The sequence below is a fragment of the Grampus griseus genome (assembly GCF_964374135.1).
Source record: "Grampus griseus genome assembly, chromosome: 5".
Classification (NCBI taxonomy): domain Eukaryota; kingdom Metazoa; phylum Chordata; class Mammalia; order Artiodactyla; family Delphinidae; genus Grampus; species Grampus griseus.
Genome location: NC_138998.1, coordinates 51,214,046 through 51,234,648, shown reverse-complemented (window position 1 = coordinate 51,234,648; position 20,603 = coordinate 51,214,046). Strand labels below are relative to the sequence as shown.

The 20,603-nt window shown below is 34.6% G+C and overlaps 1 protein-coding gene across 4 annotated transcripts in view; it reads right to left on the bottom strand.

The window, feature by feature from the left end:
* NLGN1 (neuroligin 1) overlaps positions 1-20,603 on the bottom strand; it is a gene marked incomplete at both ends in the record, with an annotated part of 708,360 nt that overhangs the window by 491,002 nt on the left and 196,755 nt on the right. Inside the window, one exon of one of the 4 annotated variants that reach the window (XM_082655006.1) lies at positions 815-874. The exons of the other annotated variants lie outside the window; for them this stretch is intronic. Within the exon in view, the coding sequence (XP_082511132.1) occupies positions 815-874 (60 nt within the window). The remainder of the gene's footprint in view (positions 1-814; positions 875-20,603) is intronic. 4 annotated transcript variants of the gene reach the window in all.

The following is a 20,603-nucleotide window of genomic DNA, read 5'->3' as shown; positions in this document are numbered from 1 at the left end:
TACATTTACAGAGTATGTCAGAATTGTATGTCATAAGAAAGTTGGAAAGAGAAAAGAATTTTGTTATTAGTACAGTAGGAAAAAATTATTACTTATAGTTGGCAACAATTTGAAATTCAGAATATTTTCATTTGTCAATCTCAAAATTACGTGCCTTTGAAATTAAGGGATATCCATCTAATCTTCTCAGGGTACTTAAGTGGTTGCATAATGTTTACTACAGTTATCTAAATAGGTGTAATATCCTTCATATCTATACGATTTCATTTATTTATGTGATATTTAAGCACATCAACAGAAAACAGTATTTTTTGAATCTAAATTATACTGCTCAAGAAACACTTTATTTCAGTCTTTAGCTTGTCCTTCATTTTATTGGGTGTGGGTTTTTTTAAACAAATATCAAATGTAAAAATGAAACATTTTGATATTGGGTAAAATATTTACATAGATTAGAAAACATGCAAAATGGGTACAGAGAGACTACAGGGGAGAGATTGTTAGTTCAGAGAATATGGACAAGTTTCAGTCAAAATGTGGGATGAAACATATCAAAAGTCAGTTCAAGAAAACAAAAAAATGCCCCCTTTTTAAAAGGTTGTAATGGTTGGCATCAAAAGCAAAACTTAACACTCATTTTTTAAAAAATTAAAAATGCGTATTTATATGTAACAACAAGCAAGAAGACAAAACACATCAAAAACGGGAATTAAAAACAACTCTTCAAAAAAAGACAAGAAGTAAAAAAATAGAAAGGGGTGGAAAAAGTGATTGAGGCCCTTGTCATGCAAATAGATTTGGTGGAAAAAAATACCTTCATCTTCAGCACCGTCATTATCACCTAAATCATCTGTCTGTTTCTTTGTAAGGGGACCTAGGATTGAGAACGGAGAAATGGAGGGGAAAAAAAAAGACAATTCAAGAATAAACAAGACTGAGGGGAAAAAATAAATGTAAATACCAAAATTCTCAAGGATATTTCCAAAAAAGAGTGGGAAAGTGGTTACATCAAAGTTGATTACCTATTTTGTTTAAGAAAAAATACCCTTTCCCTAAAATATCTCATAGAAGATTTGGTTTGTGAATATATCCAGCATAAAAAAATACGTTATGGTTTGAAACTCAAGTCATAAGCAAAGGAAATGATTTTTTTTTAAATACCCACTGCATACAAAAAAAGTAAACAGTTTTATTAGATGAAAGAACTTAATTTATTCAGTGTCTTTTCTAATCTGAATTGGAGACAACAATAAAGAAAGTAGGCCAAACTCATTCTTTAATTTAGGACAGTATTATAGCATTAGGGAAAACAGAGATACGAAAAATTTTAGGCTTCTTTTTTCTTTTTTCTTCTGTTTTTTTTGTAAAAGCATTAACACTTAAGTTTTATACATTTTTATATCATACATTTTTCAAAACTGTGACTTTTTAAAATTACTTGTCATTATACAAATATTTCCCCATGTGTTTTGATTAAATATTAACTGTGGATTTAAGAAATTTCAACTTGCACAAATGTATGAATAAATAATCTCATCACTTGGTAGAGCAAAGGTACCACTGTAGAAGTTGGTGTTTAGCAATTAAGGTAGTTACAGAGTCAGGGCTTATATTTCATAATCAATTTAGAAATATAATGGAATTATGCCCTAGTGCAATTCCATGCCCAGTATAGTTATTTATAATGGGATCATATTTTAGGATAATAATTGTATTAAAATACTGTGGATGTTTAATAAATGTTTTATTATTCTTAACCACACTAATTTGCTAAGAATAAAGGCACACACCAAAGGGGAAGTCACAGGCCATATGAAAGTAATTTTAAGTGTCACATGATTGACATATTCAGTGTACAAAAAAGCAGGTGAAGCCCTGCATTTCACAACCATTTAATTTGTATGGCATTTCATAATCCTCATGCAAAAAGCAATCATTACAAACACATAACACTCAAGTTAAAAGACAGACAACCACATAACGGTAAGCAAGAGAATTTTGTCATGCATAAAATAATAGTTATAGAAAAAGGAAGAAAAAAAAGAGGGCTGAAAGTCATATGTTGATTTCAATAATATAAATAGTAAAGAAGCAGGCATTAACTCTAAGCACACTTCATAGGGAAGGATTGTTAAACATTTTGAGAAAGATTTCGAACTCTTCTCAGCGATTACTATGCATTATGTTTGTAATTCAAAACCACACCTAATATCACAGTCTTCAAAGAATTCAAGAACACCATCCCAGAAAACAGAAGGAAAATATGAGATATAGATGAGTTTCGTCAGCTCAGAGAGACAGCCTTGAAAAACAGTAATAACTGGCAAAGATCTAAAGATTGGAAATGGAGAAATTGATGATGTAACTGAAGGGACCCATTGACTACTTGATTGTAAGGTCATAGTTTCAAGGCCATTCCAAATACAGACAGAGGAGCTGTACACAGTAAGTTAAATGATATATTTCACAGTTCTGCAAGCAATCATTCCATTAAGAAAAAACCTAGATGAAAGCAATAGTTTATAATTAGCACTCAGTTGCAAGTTCACAGAAATCTACATGTCTTGAATATGACCCTGTTTAAATGCAGAAAGTATCTCAGTATTATTTAATGTTCATGCAACAATGTTGCTGCATTTCTGAAAAATAAAAAAAAAATAAATTTAAATTTAAAAATTGCTGTATCAGAACTATATTTGAAATATTTCCAATTTTAAAATATCATGTAAAATATTAGACTTAGAAAAATTTTAATTTTTCTGTAATTACCTAAAGGAGTAAATGGACAAACCTCAACAAAAATATTTTCTTGCATTTTTATTTTCAAGGATACTATATAAAAATTATGGTTTTATTTACTAGTTAATGACACACATTAAGTGGTAGTTATTTATTGCTGCCAAAACCACACCTGTTTTCCAATTTTAGTTAAATTACTTAATTTGCTTGACTCTTGGCTATATTAGGAAACTGTTAATGTGAGCTCAAATTTTTCTTTGCTGAATTGTTAGTTCAATAATTTTTGGAGACAAATGTAAACCTATCACAATTAAATTAAGTGTGGGGCTTTATAAGGTGTCTCTTGGATGATTATCTTTATTTCTCCTCCTAGGGTAGCCAAGGCAATTTACATGACTCCCTTCTTTGGGAAATCATTCAGGTTCTACAGACAAGAGCCAATAGTTTTACATACTTTGCACACATACAGAATTGTTAGCTCTTGGTCTTCATGAGATGGGACAGTAACAGAATCTTTATTAACATATGATCTCCCAGTTGTTTGCATGGGGAACATAGATCTCAGTTGCTATTTGACTCTGGGTCTGCATTAGTAGATAAATCATGGAAATGATACTGTATATACGAGAATTTTTCTGTGAAGGGAATGGTTGAACCAGCCTTTTGCTACATTATTTATTATCACCTTCCCTATTCAGAAAGCTGCATGCCTCTAACTGATGTGGGATAATGATTACATACATACACTATATAGAACATCCTTTACTGTAGCAAATCGGAAAGGTTAGAAACAGATTACAGATATTGCTTCAGCATCATGAGTAGATGAGGGCATCATTACCCTAGGGAAGGATAAAGTCACTCTCCCAGCTAAAGAATTTCATTTATTGAATACTATAGGTTTTATTTAAAACCTTATTATTGGATGATATTAAATTGTTCCCACATTATGGGTTCCAGCAGTACTTTAGTGAGTCAAGCATAGCTGGGTTTTCTTAACATCAAGAATTTTTTACACATCTGATTTTTTGAAGGTTACCTGGGAAAAAGAGGACTGATAACAGTTTTCCCACCAAAAAAAAAAAGATTATAAAAAGAAAGAAAGCAGATTTCCTTTATGTCGTGTGCCTAAAGAAACTGAGAATACATATCTGAGAGGTTTTGGGTTGCAAATTGAGAAACTAATTCAACATTGGTTTCCCTGAGGAAGCCTCAGTAGAGTAAACATATGTTTGTGGATTACAGAAACATCCCTATATGATCTCAAGATTCATTATTCCCAGGCTGGAAAGAAAACCATTGTCTTGATCTCCCTTCTTTCAAGGATATTAGCAACTCTGGCTCATTTTTCTTTTCTTTTAATCTATTACTGTTGATATAATTACTGATGTTAAAAAATTTTAAGCAGAAATAAAATATCGTAAGGGGTAACTGTCATTAATTTTCTTATGAAAATTAGGCAACCACTATTTAGATTATGTATTCCTGCAAGTTGATCAACATGATTTCCTTAAAGGGTAAAACATTTATCCGTCATAATAAATAACAATCATTATCAACATTCCAACCACAGCTTATGATTCTTTTAAACTACAGATAGTGCATCTTCAATACCAGCAGTTTAAAGGGGTATCTTAAATCACCAAAATATAAAGCAAATGAGTCCTCTAAAACCTGAGTGTAGAAGTGATTTATCCTATCTTGAAACACTATAGGGTCTGTCCTCCTTGAGGAACTCACACATAACTCTTATTAGAGTTAATAAGAAAGTGGACCTCATGTCTTTTTGAAAGGGAGTGAGAGTAAATACTATATTTTATATCTCCTAAGGGCAACAAATAGATTCAGTGGTGAAACAACAGTACTACGAAAGGTAAAGGGACTCCTAACCATGAACTTTGAACTCACTTAAATCTAAAATAGTTCCTTTGCTATTAACATAAGTATAATTCAAAGTTATCAGCCTTTACAAAAGATGTATGATGCATTCTTACATTTCAGAATCTGACCATAGTGCCTTTTACTTTTTCAAAAAGGAATAAAAATACCAGCATTTCTCTGTAGTTAACTGGAGAATAATTACGAGCTTCGAAATAATTACTATCCACCCACATTAATGCTGCTTCTTATCATTCCCTTTGATGAAAGTCTAATATACTTTAGGTCTCACCTACATTAGAACTGATTATAAATTCCTTCATTACAGGTTCAATTCAGCAGAAATTTTCCGTACTTTGTGTCACACATATCTGCCCAAAAAGGCAAGTAGGTTGAGGGTATCATTAGCTCCTGACTTAGAAAGCTGTCCATGAGAATATGTGTCCTTCTTAAGAGAATATGTCTTTGAAATTTTTAGGATTATTGAGAGCTCCAGGCTCCAGTGAGTCCCATTGGGATAAATGGCGAGCTCTGGCTAATGACACTGCTATACTCTTTCCCCACCCTCTTTACCCAACAGCCTTTGAGGTAAACTGACTCTGAAGGATTCCTAAGGCAGTTTCCACAGAATGGGAAAATTTAAGGATGCTACCACTGTTGTTCTGGAACAACTGGAAGCAGGCTAAATCTTTTCAGGGATGTTCTTAGGACAAATTTATTTATAAAACTAAGGTCAAGGATGTAAAAATCTAACTACGTCTGAAGAACATATGGAGGGCAATACCAGAATTTGATCCATTTTAGATAAAAATAGCAGTATATTACTGTATCTGATTGTTTTCCAAACTGATAAACATTAAAATACAATGACTTTAAGAAATCAAATATCACAACAATTGGTGTCATTGCAAAGGTATTAAATTTTACCCGTTGAAATTTAGTCGATTTTATATAACTGCAATACACACCTCTTAAGAATGGAGAAATGCGTGAAAGAAACTGATTTGGAATAATAATTAATTTGATACTACTGTATTACTTAAAGTTATCACCCTTCTTAAACTATCAATTATACGAACATATATCAAAAAATCATGGCTGGAAAATAACTTTCTTTCCTGAAAATTTGTCGATTTAAAAGATAACATCTTTGAATAATGTCATAAATCTACATTATGATAAAATTAAAATGTAATGCAAACAGCTGTGCTGAGACACTGGAAGCAAACTTTGGAACAATTGATAGTTTTCAAAGAATCCATACCTGTGTGAATTTTGGTGGCACTAGCATGTCATTCATGACTTTTGAGTATCTTTTAGGTGAGCTGACTATTTAGGCTAGTGGTTCATATGTACACATGCTATGGAAACTGGCATCCAAGGGTATGAAAGCAGCAGGCATGCTTTATGTTTATCTTTGTGTTGGAAGAAAATGCCAGTATGAACACAAAACATATTCCCTTGGACAGTTCTTTAGAGGAAGAACACAGTAGAAAACATGACTCTTGGGAAAAACAGAATCTGATGTTAAAATCTAGAGAGAGGGGAAGAAAAATCTTTTTGGTCCAGTATACTAAGAAGACCTTATTTATATTTATATGAAAAACAAGTTTTATCTTCATAAAATTACCCTGATTACAACACTTTGAAGTCAAAAGCAATCCTGTCTAAAATAAAAATTATAGGATCTGGGGAAAATTTTTTTAACTAGATAAAAAGTAACTAAAATAGGTAAATCCCTAATCTGAGCATCACCAAATTTGCACATGCTCATTATTTTTTATATTTGTTTGATTTTTTTAAAACATGCAGATGCAGTATTTTTATAGCTTGAAGAATGTCAGAATAATGTTCCCTTCCCATCTGGAGCAGCATGGCTGTATGCTATATAAACCCTTCAGTACTTTGTGAAGATACACTCTCCACTGCCCTGGCTTTCCACATATTATCCAGAGATGTACCTGGAGTATGGTGAGGACACAAGTACCACCAGATGCTCAGCACTATCTCAACAAGGCTGGAAGATTGAGATAGCATCAATAGTCCAACCTCCCTGTCACGGCTGCCAGTATTCAGTCATCTAGTCATTCAACAAATGCATATTATGCTAGGTCCTTAGGATACAGTGGGAAAAAAAGCAAGACACTTGCCTGCATGAAAATTAATTTTGTTGGAGAAAGAAACACTAAACAAATAATCACACACATAAACACACACAAATTGTGTTAAGGATATTAAGTCTTGATGTTACCAAAGGTTGTACAAAGGGACCTGGTTGAGCCCAGGCAGTCTTCATTGAATGAGTGCAATGTAGCCTGAAGAGTGAAGGATAAGTGAGTACTAAGCAAAAACGGAGGCTGCAGATGGGTAGGCAGGGTGTGAAGAAGATGCCAGACAGAAAACAATGACGTGTGCAAAGGCTTAAAATGAGAGGGAGCCTGAAGGTCACTGTGGCTGCCATATGGGGAGTAGAAGAGAGAGTAGTGCGTGGTGAGAATGAAGAGATAGACAGGCATCATTCAGAGCATGCAGCTCCTCTAGCCTGGGGATTTTTGTCTTAATCCTAAAAGCAATAGGAAGCCATTTAAAAGATTTAAGCACAGACTGATAAACTCTGCCCTATCTGAATCTTAAACAGAAAATTAGAAAGAGGCAAAGTCATTCAAAGAAATATGGCGGAGGATATTTTATACAGAGGTTTTGCATTATATTTTTATCAGATGAGAATAGCTTTATTAGAAGAAATTAGATCAGGAAAAAGAGCCTACAATGTCTTATTCTATTTTTGTTTGCAAATAAAATGAATGTCACAAAATATAAAATCTAAGACTCCAGCATATCTGAGATTTTATGAATATTTTAAAGTTTTCTATTAAACACATATTTAGATCTATTTTGCCTGAGAATTAACATATACTAACTATTCTTATATTCATAGAAAAATATAGTCCACAAGCTATTTCTGCTTGGATATCTCACTCTTATCTCAGTATAACAGGGATGCCCAGCATGTCCACCTCAAAACCAGTTTTACCTCCCAACACAGGTTTTGCTTTCATAGGTATAACGCTTCCCTCTGTTTCTAAACTATACATGTGGAAATAATCTTGAACCATTCCTTCTTCCTCCCTTTTACCTTAGCCAGATTTCATAAATTTTCCAAGAGAAATTTTGTTCTTGTCACCCTCTCCCCAAACTGTCTATTTTTAACCTGGTCTGTGGCCACAGTTACCATATGCCTGAATTATTACAGTAGTCTTGTAGTTGCTCCCACGATCATCCAGACTCTAGACTGTCTCTCAAGCCATTTTGTATTCTATAAGTTTTTGAAGTAGTAGATTATAATAGTGGTGAACCCAAGGAGAAAAGGACTTAATAATCATCATCAGCTAAAATGTACACACATTCAACTCCTTCTAAGACTAAAACTGAAAGCACTCCAAGGGAATGGGAATGCAAAAGTATATACAACAATCTTGTACTGTGAGATTTAAAATAGCTATAAAGACAGATGAAAACTAAATATAGTTTAGCACTCATTTTGATGCTTTAGAAATTCATGAGCAAAAATAAGATTTTTTAAAATTCAAAATAGAAACAAATCATGTAAAATATTTTTTAAAATACAGTTCAGATTAGTGTTCATTAAACACCACTTTCATTGTTTCACTACTCTATTTAAAAACCTTTACTATCTCCTTATTCTGTATTATCTTAGACTAAATGCCCCAGACTGAACCATAAGACCCTCTCTACTGTTTCCAGATTTTATCTTTTCATTCCACTGAAAAGATACAAAATACATTGTATCTGAATTCTAACAAACATTTAAAGGAGAGCTAATACCAATTCTTTGTAAACTCTTCCAAAAAATAGAAGATGAGGGAGTGCTTCAAGATTCATATTACGAGGCCAGCATTACTCTGATATGAAAGCCAGACAAACACACTACAAGAAAAGAAAATTACAGGCAATATCCCTGATGAACACAGAAGCAAAAATTCTGAAGAAAATGTTAGCAAACCAAATTCATTACAAATACATTATCATTCAAACACATTAATGGAATCATATGCCATGATTGAATGAGATTTATTCCAGGAATGCAAGGATGGTTCAACACTTGCAAATCAATGTGAAAAGACCACATTAACAAAATGAAGGATAAAAATCAAGGACCATTGATTAGGAAAAGCATTTGGAAAAATTCAACATCTTTTCATAAAACAAAACAAAACAAAACGCTTTCAACAAACTCTGTATAGAGGGAAGGTATCTCAATTTAATAAGGGTCATATATGACAGACGAATGTAAAGCTGAAATCATATTCAATGGTGAAATGCTGAAAGTTTTCCTCTAAGATCAGAAACCAGAAAAGGAAGCTCACTTTCACCACTTTTCCTCAACATAGTACTGGAAGTCCTATCCAAAAGAATTAGGCAAGAAGAAGAAATGAAATGTATCCATCAGACAGGAAGAAGCAAAACTGTCTCTATTTGCAGATGATCTGATATTATATATAGAAATTTTTAAAGATTCCATCAAAAAAAAAACCTGTTAAAACTAATAAACTATTTCAGTAAAGTTGCAGGATAGAAAATCAATATACAAAAATCAGCTGTGTTTGTATAACAATGAAATATCAGAAAGAGAATTTATGAAAACAATCCCACAAGTAATGCCATCAAAAAGATTAAAATTCTTAGGAATAGATTTAACCAAGGAGGTAAAACATTTGTACACTGAAAATTATGAGACATTGATGAAAGAAACTGAAGAGGACACAAATAAATGGAAAGATATTCCATGTTCACAAGTTGAAAGAATTAATATTGTTAAAATGCCCATACTACCCAAAGGGATCTACAGATTGAGTGCAATCCTTATCAAAATTCTGGTGACATTCTTCACAGAAATAGAACAAGTAATCCTAAAATTTGTATGGAACCCACAAGGTTCCAAATAGCCCAAGCAATTTTGAGAAAGAAGAACAAAGCTAGAGGCATCACACAACCTGATTACAAACTATATTACAGAGCTACAGAAATCAAAACAGTATGGTCAATAAACCCACGCATATATGGTCAATTAATTTTCAAAAAAGAAGCCAAGAATATACAATGGGGAAATGATAGCTTCTTTAATAAATGGTGTTGGGAAAACTGGACAGCCACATGCAAAAGACTGAAACAGAACCCCATCTTACACCATACACAAAACAACTCATAATGCATTAAAGACTTGAATATAAAACATTAAAACTCCTAGAAGAAAGCCTAGAGGGTGAGCTCCTTAACGTTGGTCTTAACAATGATGTTCTGAATTTACCAAAAGCAACACGACAAAAGCAAAAATAAACAAGTGGGACCACATCAAACTGAAAAGCTCTTCACAGAAAAGGAAACCATCAACAAAATCAAAAGGCAACCTATGGAACAGGAGAAAACATTTGCAAACTACATATCCAATAGGGGGTTAATACCTTAAAATGCATAAGCAACATGTTCGACTCTGTAGGAAAAAACACAATTTAAAAATTCAGGACCTGAATATATATTTTTCCAAAGAAGACCTCCAAATGATAAACAGGTACATGAAAAGGTGTTTAGCATCACTAATCATCAGGTAAATGTAAGTCAAAACCACAATTAGATATCACCTCACATCTCTTAGGATGTCTCTTATCAAAAAGACAAGAGATTGGGCTTCCCTGGTGGCGCAGTGGTTGAGAGTCCGCCTGCCGATGCAGGGGACACGGGTTCGTGCCCCGATCCGGGAAGATCCCACATGCCGCGGAGCGGCTGGGCCCGTGAGCCATGGCCGCTGAGCCTGCGCGTCTGGAGCCTGTGCTTCGCAAGGGGAGAGGCCACAACAGTGAGAGGCCCGCGTACCGCAAAAAACAAACAAACAAACAAACAAGACAAGAGATAACAAATGCTGGAGAGGATGTGGAGAAAAGGGAACACCTGTACACTGTCGGTGGCAATGTAAACTGGTACAGCCAATATAGAAACAGTATGGAGGTTTCTCAAAAAGTTAAAGATTGAAGTACCATATGATTTAGCAATCCCACTTCTAAGTATATACCCGAAGGAAATGAAATTATTATCTCAAAGAGATATCTGTACTTCCATATTTATAGCAGCATTATCCACAATAGCCAAAGTGTGGAAACAACCTAAGTGTCCATCAACAGATGAATGGATAAAGAAAATGTAGCATACACATACACAATAAAATATTATTCAGCCTTAGAAAAGAAGGAAATCCCCTCATTTGCAGTAACATGGATGAACCTGGAGGGCATTATGCTAAGTGAAGCAAAACAGACAAAGAAAGACAAATAGACAAATATTGCATGGTATCAATTGATATGTGGAACTCATAGAAACAGTAGAAAAATAAGTGGTAGGGTCTGGGGAGTGGGGAAAATAGAGAGTGGTTGGTAAAAGGGTAAAAACTTTCAGTTATAAGATGGATAAGGTCTGAGGATCTAAGGCATAACATGGTGACTATAGCTATAGTTGATAACACTGTACTGTATAATTGAAATTTGCTAAGAGAGCAGAGCTTAAATGTTCTTACCAAAAATCATATGTGAGGAAAAAACAAACAAACAATAAAAACAGAATACTTCTTTTTCCAGTGTGAGTCTTATCACTGTTGCACAGAAAAGAGCTCGCACACTCACACCTTGTGTGTTTTATACCATAGAGTTAACTCATTAAAGTTCTAATTATAATCAACTCAGAGAGGAGGAAAAGAGATGGATAATCATGGGTATCTCCTCTAGAGTAATGTGTAAAAATTTTTACACCGAAAAAAAGGAGTACTACTGTGTGTTTCAGCCTCAACTGCTGTCTTCAGGATATGAACTAGAGGTAGTTCTATACTCCTCAGCAAGACCTGATTGTGAAAATACCTTAATTCCTCGACCGTACTACATTCTATCTCCAGAAGTGAGATAAATAAATTGAACAAGTAATTATGAAGTTCCAGTTATTAAGTTCCTATTATCCAAGTGGGTCTCATTGAGAAATAAGCCAGTGAAGACAAGCCCTCGAATGCTAAAGTCCTGAGGAAGCCAGGCTAGTGATGAGTGTGTGTTCCTGAGATGACTTCTTGAGTTTCCAGTCTCACACATGCCCGTCCTTGTTAAACATCTGTGATCCTCAGTGAAGCAGTTTTATCCTCTTTCTACTCCATGCACTCCTTTCCACACGGGTTGTCTCTCTCTTACCATGCAAGTGGAAATCTGCTGGGGACACAATTCTGTGCTCCTTCTCGCCTGACACAGTAAGTGTAAAGCTTACACTAGATACTACAGAAACACTTTTGAATCCAGTGATCATACATGCCCAGATTCATAGGGCAGACACTAGAGCTGGAAGGGACCCTGCTGAGTGACTATCAAACCCTCTCACTTCACAGGTCCTGAAGAAAATAAGAGTGTGAAATGACTTTGCCTAGCCCCAGAGCTAGTCAAAAGTAGAGCCAGGTCTAGATCTCAAATTTCTTATCTAGTTAGCTCCTTTACAATAAGTCACATGGCAATAAAAGACAAGCAGAGAAATGGAAAAATTGGGTGTGGAAGTATCTGATGTAGTATAGATCTCTTTTAAATAAACCACAAACCAATAGACCTACCATAATTATATAACAACTATAAAGCCATTAGTATTCCCCTAATCAGCATTTTATTTAGAAGTCATAGAAATGCCTTTAAATAGAAAACCAGAAAAATATCAAAAACAAGCCAACAGATTAGGAAGGACAAAGAGCATAGGGTTTAAACCAAATAAGTAATACAAGTCAAGAGGAACAGTTTCCCAGTATGCATATTATTAAACTGAATTGTTTATGGAATAATTTAAGTGTGGACAAATTAAAGTCAACTTGACTTAAAAGAAGAACAAGAATAGCTAGGGCTAAGGTATGGCCATATAGGCCAATGAAATAGTGAAATTCTTGCACAGATTAGCAAATTACTTTTGCCCAGAACCCTGTACTCTAGGACCTAAGATGCTTTGGCTTTAGTCCCTTCCCCAGATGTCCTCACTGCAGCAGGTTTAAGAAACTAAAGGGTTCATGCCTGGCATAGCAGGGGGCTCCTAGCACCTAGCCACATTGCTAGGCTGATATTCTTTCTAACTAGACAATTTATATTTTTAATATTACCTCTGGATTAATCTCAAAGACATTTCCAAACCCAGAAGTCTATGACTCTAAAATGTATTCCCTAAAATATATATTAATACTTCTTGATATTGCCACTACGTTGTAATGGGTTTGGAGATATATATATATCTCCAAACCTATACATATATATATATATACACACATATATATATATGTTCAGATCCTGACTCATTCATGTTTGGACATGTTTTTTTAACTTCAGAGATTCTTAGTAGCACAATGCTAACCCCCCTAAAAATATTGTTGTAATAATTATAAATGGCTAGGAAAGGGCTTAACATAGAGAAGTTTGGTTAAATTTTTGTCTGTCTTTCACTTCTCTCCTATCCATTGCCTCAAACCAAATTCTTAATATGCACATACACACACATACACACACACACACACACACACACACTCACACATATACCTCCTACCATATCATGTACTAAAGAAAAAAGACTTAGAATTAGGTCATCCCTACTCAGCCATCTACTAGTTATGTGACTTTTGTAATGTTCTTACCCTCTGTATTACTGTTTCTTCAAATGTAAATTTGGACAGTGCCCACGGAACAGAACTGAACAGAATCCAGAAAGATTATGTTAAAGTACTTCTTCACCCAAGAACAATTTCCCTATTAGCTACACATAGCTCCATATTTTGACAATGACCATCTGGCAGAAATAGTTTTCTGGATGAGCCATCAACTGAGTGTTTATCTTGTGTCTAACACATAATGGAATTTCATATAATTTTAATAGGCTAAGCCAAGCAATACAGCATAGTGATTAAAAGTAGAGGTTCTAGAATTATGCTACCTGGGTTCAAATCCTGCCTCTGCTACTTAAAAGCTCTGTGATCTTAATTTATCTATTTCTCCATTTCTTGGTTTGTAAAATAAGGATATTAATAATGTTACTATCTATGGAGTTGTAATAAGAACTAAATTAGTCAATATATCAAATTGCTTACTTGATGCAATGTAATGGTCAATCAAAATCTTAGCTATTGTAATGACGTAGGTGGTATTAACTTCATTTAATAGTTTGGGAAATAGAGATGAATAAACTTGTTTAAGAAAACATGCTATACTAACTACTCCACAGGGATTATCTCACTGACTCCTCACAACTATTCCAAATCCCAGAATTATTATTATTCCATTTACGGGTGAGTTGGAAGGGGAGTCCAGGGCTTAGAAAAATGACAAATTTGTCCAGTATCTTTTTTCTAATAAGTAGGGAGCCAGGATATGGAGCCAGATCTATATTGTTCTGGAATTCATACCATCAGGATTATTCTGTGCCCCTGCGGAATATCACAAAAATGTCATTAAATTGCTTTCAGGGAGATCAATGGAATAGCAGTCAAAATCCAGGAGTGTCTCATTGGGAGACATATATATATATATGAGACTCCCAACCCACTCAGAGTAAACTCTGCTGCTAATTTATTATATGGCATTAGGTGCATTAAAATGATGAAGAAAACAGTAAATGAATCATTTACAAATGTGGGAAAGTGGAAGATAAGATGTGCTGAGTAACTCTTCTATGGTATGAGGAAAGAGAAACAAGGTTGTATACCCAGGATTAAAACAATAAAGACATACGTGAGTACTGTGGTCTGCAGAAGGAATGGGTCTCATAGGGGCTTGTCCCTAACAGAGATGCTAAGTAAGCAGGAAATTAGCTTCATGCAAGCAAGGCAGCCTGGAAGAAGGCAGGAAGCATGATCTATTTAAATGGAGAACATCACATTTGAACCTGAGTCTGTTACTTCGTCCCAGCGGTATGGATCCCACAGGCACACTAGGGCCCAGATGGTGAAGCTGTAAGGCAATTGCGCTCACAGTAAGTACCCAGAGGAATTAGCGGCATGAGATGGCTCATCTCAAAATGACAGCTGTCAGATTCTGTAGTGAAAGAGCGCAAATTAGTAACAAAAGGCCTGGGTTCTAGGTTGAACTCTGCCACTTAACTAGGTGATAATCTGTGTGACATTGTTCAAGTTACTACACATCTCTAAGCCTCCCTTTCTTTAGCTGTAAAAAGAAAAAGACACTGCCTTCTAGCCATCTCAGGAGATTATTGTAGAATCAAATAAGATGATGGTTCTGAACATATTGTGAAAGACTTTTCACATGTAACGTGGGAGCTTTGTATTATTGGAATTAAGTGAAGTGGAAATAGTGGGGACTACCAGTTACAAAGGTCATGGCTATGACACAAAGAACTGACTGCATCACATGTTCAAAAGAAGAGTATTTGTATTATCTTAAAGAAGAAAGTCCATATATACTTAAAACAATTTTTTAAAAATTAAAATCCCCTTGCTTCCTATTACATGCCTATTAATAATACAAGTTCTGGAATCAGATTTCCTGTTGTTGCACCCTGGCTGCACTATCCTACCTGTTATCAGACTTTAGGCAAGTTACTTGATAACTCTGGCCCTTGACTTAACCATCTGTTAATTGGGAATAGAAATAACACCAAGCTCATACATTAAATGTAGTAATAAACCAGTCCCTGGAACATTTTAAGGACACACTAAATATTAAGAATTATTAATAAAACACAGTAAATGAAACATTAAAAAACTAGACTGATACTAGAACTGCACGAGAAAAAAATAGGTATTTTATGGTGTCTTTATAAAAGGTTCCAAATGTATTTAATATAACCATTACCCATTTAATTTTTAGTCATTATAGATTTGAAAATGATTACCAGCAAATGAGGATTAAAAAGTACTTTTTCATTTTTGGCAAAATGTCAGGTCTGAGTTTGTAGCATGAGGAAAAAAAAAAAAGAAAATTTAAAAGCAAAATGTCACAGCAATTCTTTATTTCCATTGTAATAATACTCATCGAGAAGTGAGTTCAGGTTTGGGACAAGCTAGCATTCTCATACTTTATCCAGTTAAGATGCCAAAAATTTTTGCAGAAAGGTTAACAATGATCTTCTGGATGACATTATGCTTTTAAATTATTTGAATATTAAAATATTATTGTTAATTCTATTACCAACTTGGATGTTCTAGCTTTATTTTTATAATGTGTAGCATTGCTTAAAAGGTGAAATCGCATTGTAAGAAGCGATTGCTTGAGGGTAATCCCACTCACAATGTGCCTTTAAGACACTCAGCTTAAGAATATCTGTAATAGATGCAGAGAACAAACGTATGGACACCAAGGGGAGAAAACGGCAGGGGGGTGGGGGGGTGATGAGTTGGGTGATTGGGACTGACATGCATACACTGATGTGTATAAAATTGATGACTAATAAGAACCTGCTGTTTAAAAAAATAAATAAAATTAAATTAAAAAAAAAAGAATATCTGTAATAGGAAGCACGACCACTGAAAGCTTGCATTCTATCCTGTGCATGAACTGTATTTTGGGAAACCCATGAGCAAAATGAGCGTATTTGATCTTCAAAATATAAACATGCCATTTTAAAAGAGGCTTATCTCTCAAGTATTTAATGGTTACTGGATTATAAGAATCAATATAGGATAAGAGGTCCCATGCTTTATTGATTTCTCCTTCCTCTGATTTTCATTCTTCCCTCTAAGCCATTAAAATGCCTCGAATCAAGCTACTTTCTGTAAGATAGTTCAGAATAAAAATATTTATCAAAAACAACATATTTAATAACTTATATTTTGCTACTGGCAGTCAAGATTTCCTTTGAAGAAAAAAAAATATCTTACCCATATAAACACTTTTATATTTAGTCTCCAGTTTTTTACAATGAAAACAAAAAGCACATTTTTCAAATATATGGAAATCACATTTGATTTTGTGAAATATTTCACATTTAGTTAAACAGCCATGTCACAAATATCACAGAATTTTTATTTTAATACAGAAAGCTCAAAACAGCTGTACTAAAATTTAAAGCAATAAAAAATATGCAGTTGACTTCAAGCAAGAGATGTGTTTCAAAAATTTGCACATGAATCAATGTTTGTAAATTTCAAAGACACTAAGAGATGCTGCATTGTTGAACACCCTGTGGTGAATTATTTGGATAAATAAATCCCTTTTATAAGAGAAAAATCACTCCAATGTGAGTTTTCTAAGTTACCATTCCTAGGTATTTTTCCTTTGAATAGGATTACATCTGTATTTATTTAGTATTAAAACTCACCTTTTCTGGAACACATTAAGAAACAGTAGCTAATGTTTTAACTGCATAGAATCAGCGTTCATTTACCCTTTGTGATTCACCTGAAAATAACTTTTCCTTGAGAATGAATGAGTTTCAACACTATTTTGTTGGAATGGTGTAGAAATCTGTAGGCAACTTAATTGTTCTAGATATTCCTTATTAAGCAGAAGGGCAGTGAAGAAACTCACAAGAGAACAGGAGCATAAAAAGACTAAAATGGTTCATCATTTTAAAAAAGGAAGAAAGAAAACTTAATAGATAGGGATATTCAGGACAATTTCATTGCACAAGATTCACAGCTGGAATATTTTCCCACATTGTCCTTCATCTGTATCTGAACATATCTTTCAGAATTAATCCCTGTAAGAAAATCAATATAATTTAGTTCTCCAGATAGTGCTTCTCCAACATGTGTGGATAAAAAATACCTAAGGAGCTTATTAAAAATGACAATTCTTACTTCCCCTTCCCCCTGAGATTGGTCAGGGTTCAGTCTAGAATTCAACAATTTAATGATAAATGAAGTCCCTGGGCCATACTTTGAGGAAAACTTGGGTTCTAGACCCTTTTCCTATTTGGGGAATCTTGACTCTTTTTCTGTTTTAACTCTCAACGTGGAGTAAAATGAAAAGCTGTACATAAGTATATGAAACTGACCAAGTTGTGTACATGTCTGGCTATGACACACATCAGCTGGAAATGTCTGTGTGACTGCAAGCTGAAGGCCAATGGTGCTTTCTGTTTGAGAAGACAATGCCCAGAAGAAAGAGGGTTGCCCATTCCCAAAAAATGCTGTATTTCGTGGGAATATTTAAATAGGTAGATAAGTAAATAGATATATATATACAGATAGATTGTGTGTGTGTGTGTGTGTGTGTGTGTGTGTGTGTATATATATATACACACACACATATATAGAGATCTCCATGTAAACATGTATGTGCCATTAAAAGTACTAAGTAGCGCCATTCCTTTGCTTTCATATTTATGTCTAGTCAAAAAATAATCTTTACCTCAAAATGTTTTATACCATATTGGTGTGAATAAATAAAATGTATTTAATACGGATGATATTTTTGATTCTTTGGGGTTCACCTATTAGTAAGAATATTCACTTTACTATTATACATAATATAGGAAAAAATGCTATGTAGGAAATCCTAAATAGGAAAATGTCATTTTTAGACAAAACAATGACCCCAACCTGAAGCAGTTCAGAACTTTCCTTTAGGATAATTAAGGAGTGTAATGTAAGGAAGATGTGAAAATTGTCAAGAAATATCCAAGGGGGATAAACATCAAAGAGTGAAAGAAATTTGTTCCCTAGAACATAATGAAATGAACAGAAATATAAAAATGTAATAAGAACAGAGCACAGTAATCCAAGGGTGGTGGCGCCATCTGTGGCCTGGGAAACGAGGAATTCCTGGCCCTCTGCCTGAAGCAGGAGCCAGGGAAGCAGGCAAACTTTGGAACAATTATTATATTAAGAACTAAAGTCTTATTCTCTTTGTCTCCAGGCTATGGGTATCTATGTCTCCCCCCCTGTTTATGTGTGCGCCTATCTTCGTGTGCATGAATGTTACATCTGTCTCTCTGTGTTTTATTTCTCTGTATGTGAAGGTGTGTGAATTTTTCTGTCTAGTTAAGTGCATGTTTCATTCTTGTGGAGTTACATGTCACCACTTTTCTTGTGTGTCTAAATGGCTCTGAATGTATGAGACTCTGCCCAATTATGTCTTGCTGCTTATTTGCATGCTTCGCTCTGCCATGTGTATCTCTCTGACCAGGCGCGTACTTTTTCCTATCTGTTGTATATATTTCCCTGGGTCTCCATTTATGAGTCTCTCTTTTGCTGCTTCTGAATGTCTTTGACACTCTGTGTCCCATTCTATCTGTATTTTTGTGTATTTCTCCGTGAGCCTCCCGGATCCATCTCACCGTATCTCTGCAGTGGTTGTCTCTGAGATTGTGTTTCTGAGGGCATGTATCTCTGTTTCTGCATTTTTCCCTGTATGTATCTCCCTTTCTCTCTCTTTCTTTCTGTGCCTGTGGGTATAGTTTGTGGGTCTTGCTTGTTTGCTCCCATTTACATGGGCATCACTGAGTGGGTGTCTCAGTGTGTCCGCTTTTCTCTATATGTCTCTCTGTTGAGCATGCCTGTGGGACAGTAAGCAGACAAGAGAAGCTCCCATGATACATACCCTCTCTCAGACCCAGTCTGTCAGTGAAAAGACTTAAAGAAATTATCTAGCCCTTTATTGCCTCTAGACAGGGCTACAGCTAACATATTCTATGGAGGGATGTTAATATTCATCTTCCTTGCCTTTTCAAACACATTCTGTTGACACTCAAGTTTTACACTTAGAATAGCTATTCCATGATCTAAATATCTCTAAGCCCTATTTCCTCAAGAGGAAATATACGGGTAAAAGCAACTTTTTGTAGGGTTGGTGTGAAAATTACAGACGTAAACTTCCTAGTACACTACCTGGGACATAGGTGATACTCCATAAATTCTATCACTATCATCAGGGCATATTTCTAGGCTAAAATTTTGTTGACAAGTTAAATTCCTCTAAGGGAAACTGCTATATAATCAAATATTTTACAGAGGGATTATTTCACGCAATGTCCCTACCTTTAAAAAATACAGCTAGAAAACATTATAAAAGGGACCTCTTCAAAGAAATATTATGACAACTTTTTGGATGGAAAATATATTAGAAGATATGTTTCCATTATTTCAGTGGCCTATGGCACTAATCCGGTAGCTCTAGATTATGCACAGTCTTAGATCAATTAAAATACAACCCAAATGACATCTAGGGCATGAGATAGTCTACTGCAGCCTCTTCATCTGAAGCAGGTGAGGACATTGAGGCCAGGGAGACTGAGAGTCTCAGAAACTTGTCCTAAGTTACAGGCTACAGTGACACATGTGCTACAAAAACCCATTCCCTTCAGGTTTATAGTCCGTGCTGTCTGCAATACATTTTGCTACATCCACTATGAATTTCAAAAATTTTTTTCATTTAGTGTATCTTTTAAATAGATAATTCATTCACAAAGTTGAAAAATCAAATCAATAAATATCAAAGTACATTGAAAAGTCATAGTCCCATTTCATCCACCCCTAACTCCCCTATTCCTGCCTTTTATTCCCAATCCTGTAAGTAACTACTCTTCAGTTTTGTGTGTGTCCTTTCTGTATCCTTCATGCAAATTCAAGGAAATTACTTATACAGACACAAGCAATTATTAACTATATGTATTTTTATTTTTACTCTTTTTTACATAAAGGATGATATTCTAAATTCACTGTTTTGCTCCTTGCTTTTTTTTACTTAATGATATATCCAGGAGATCTTTCTATACCAATAAATGTAAAACTTCCTCATCTTTTTTTTACAGTTGCATAGTGATTTTAGATTTTTGAAAAGAAATCTAATTAGTTGTGAATACTTAAACCAAAGAAGGGGGGAATGAAATGTGGTAACTAGATATAAGTCTACAGTTTGAGAAATTCCTGTAACAATTTTAATTCATGGGTGCTAAGGAACAATGCAAAGAAAAGGGAGTAGGCAAGCTTTGAGAACACAATAAAAGCTGCCTGGCCACACCAC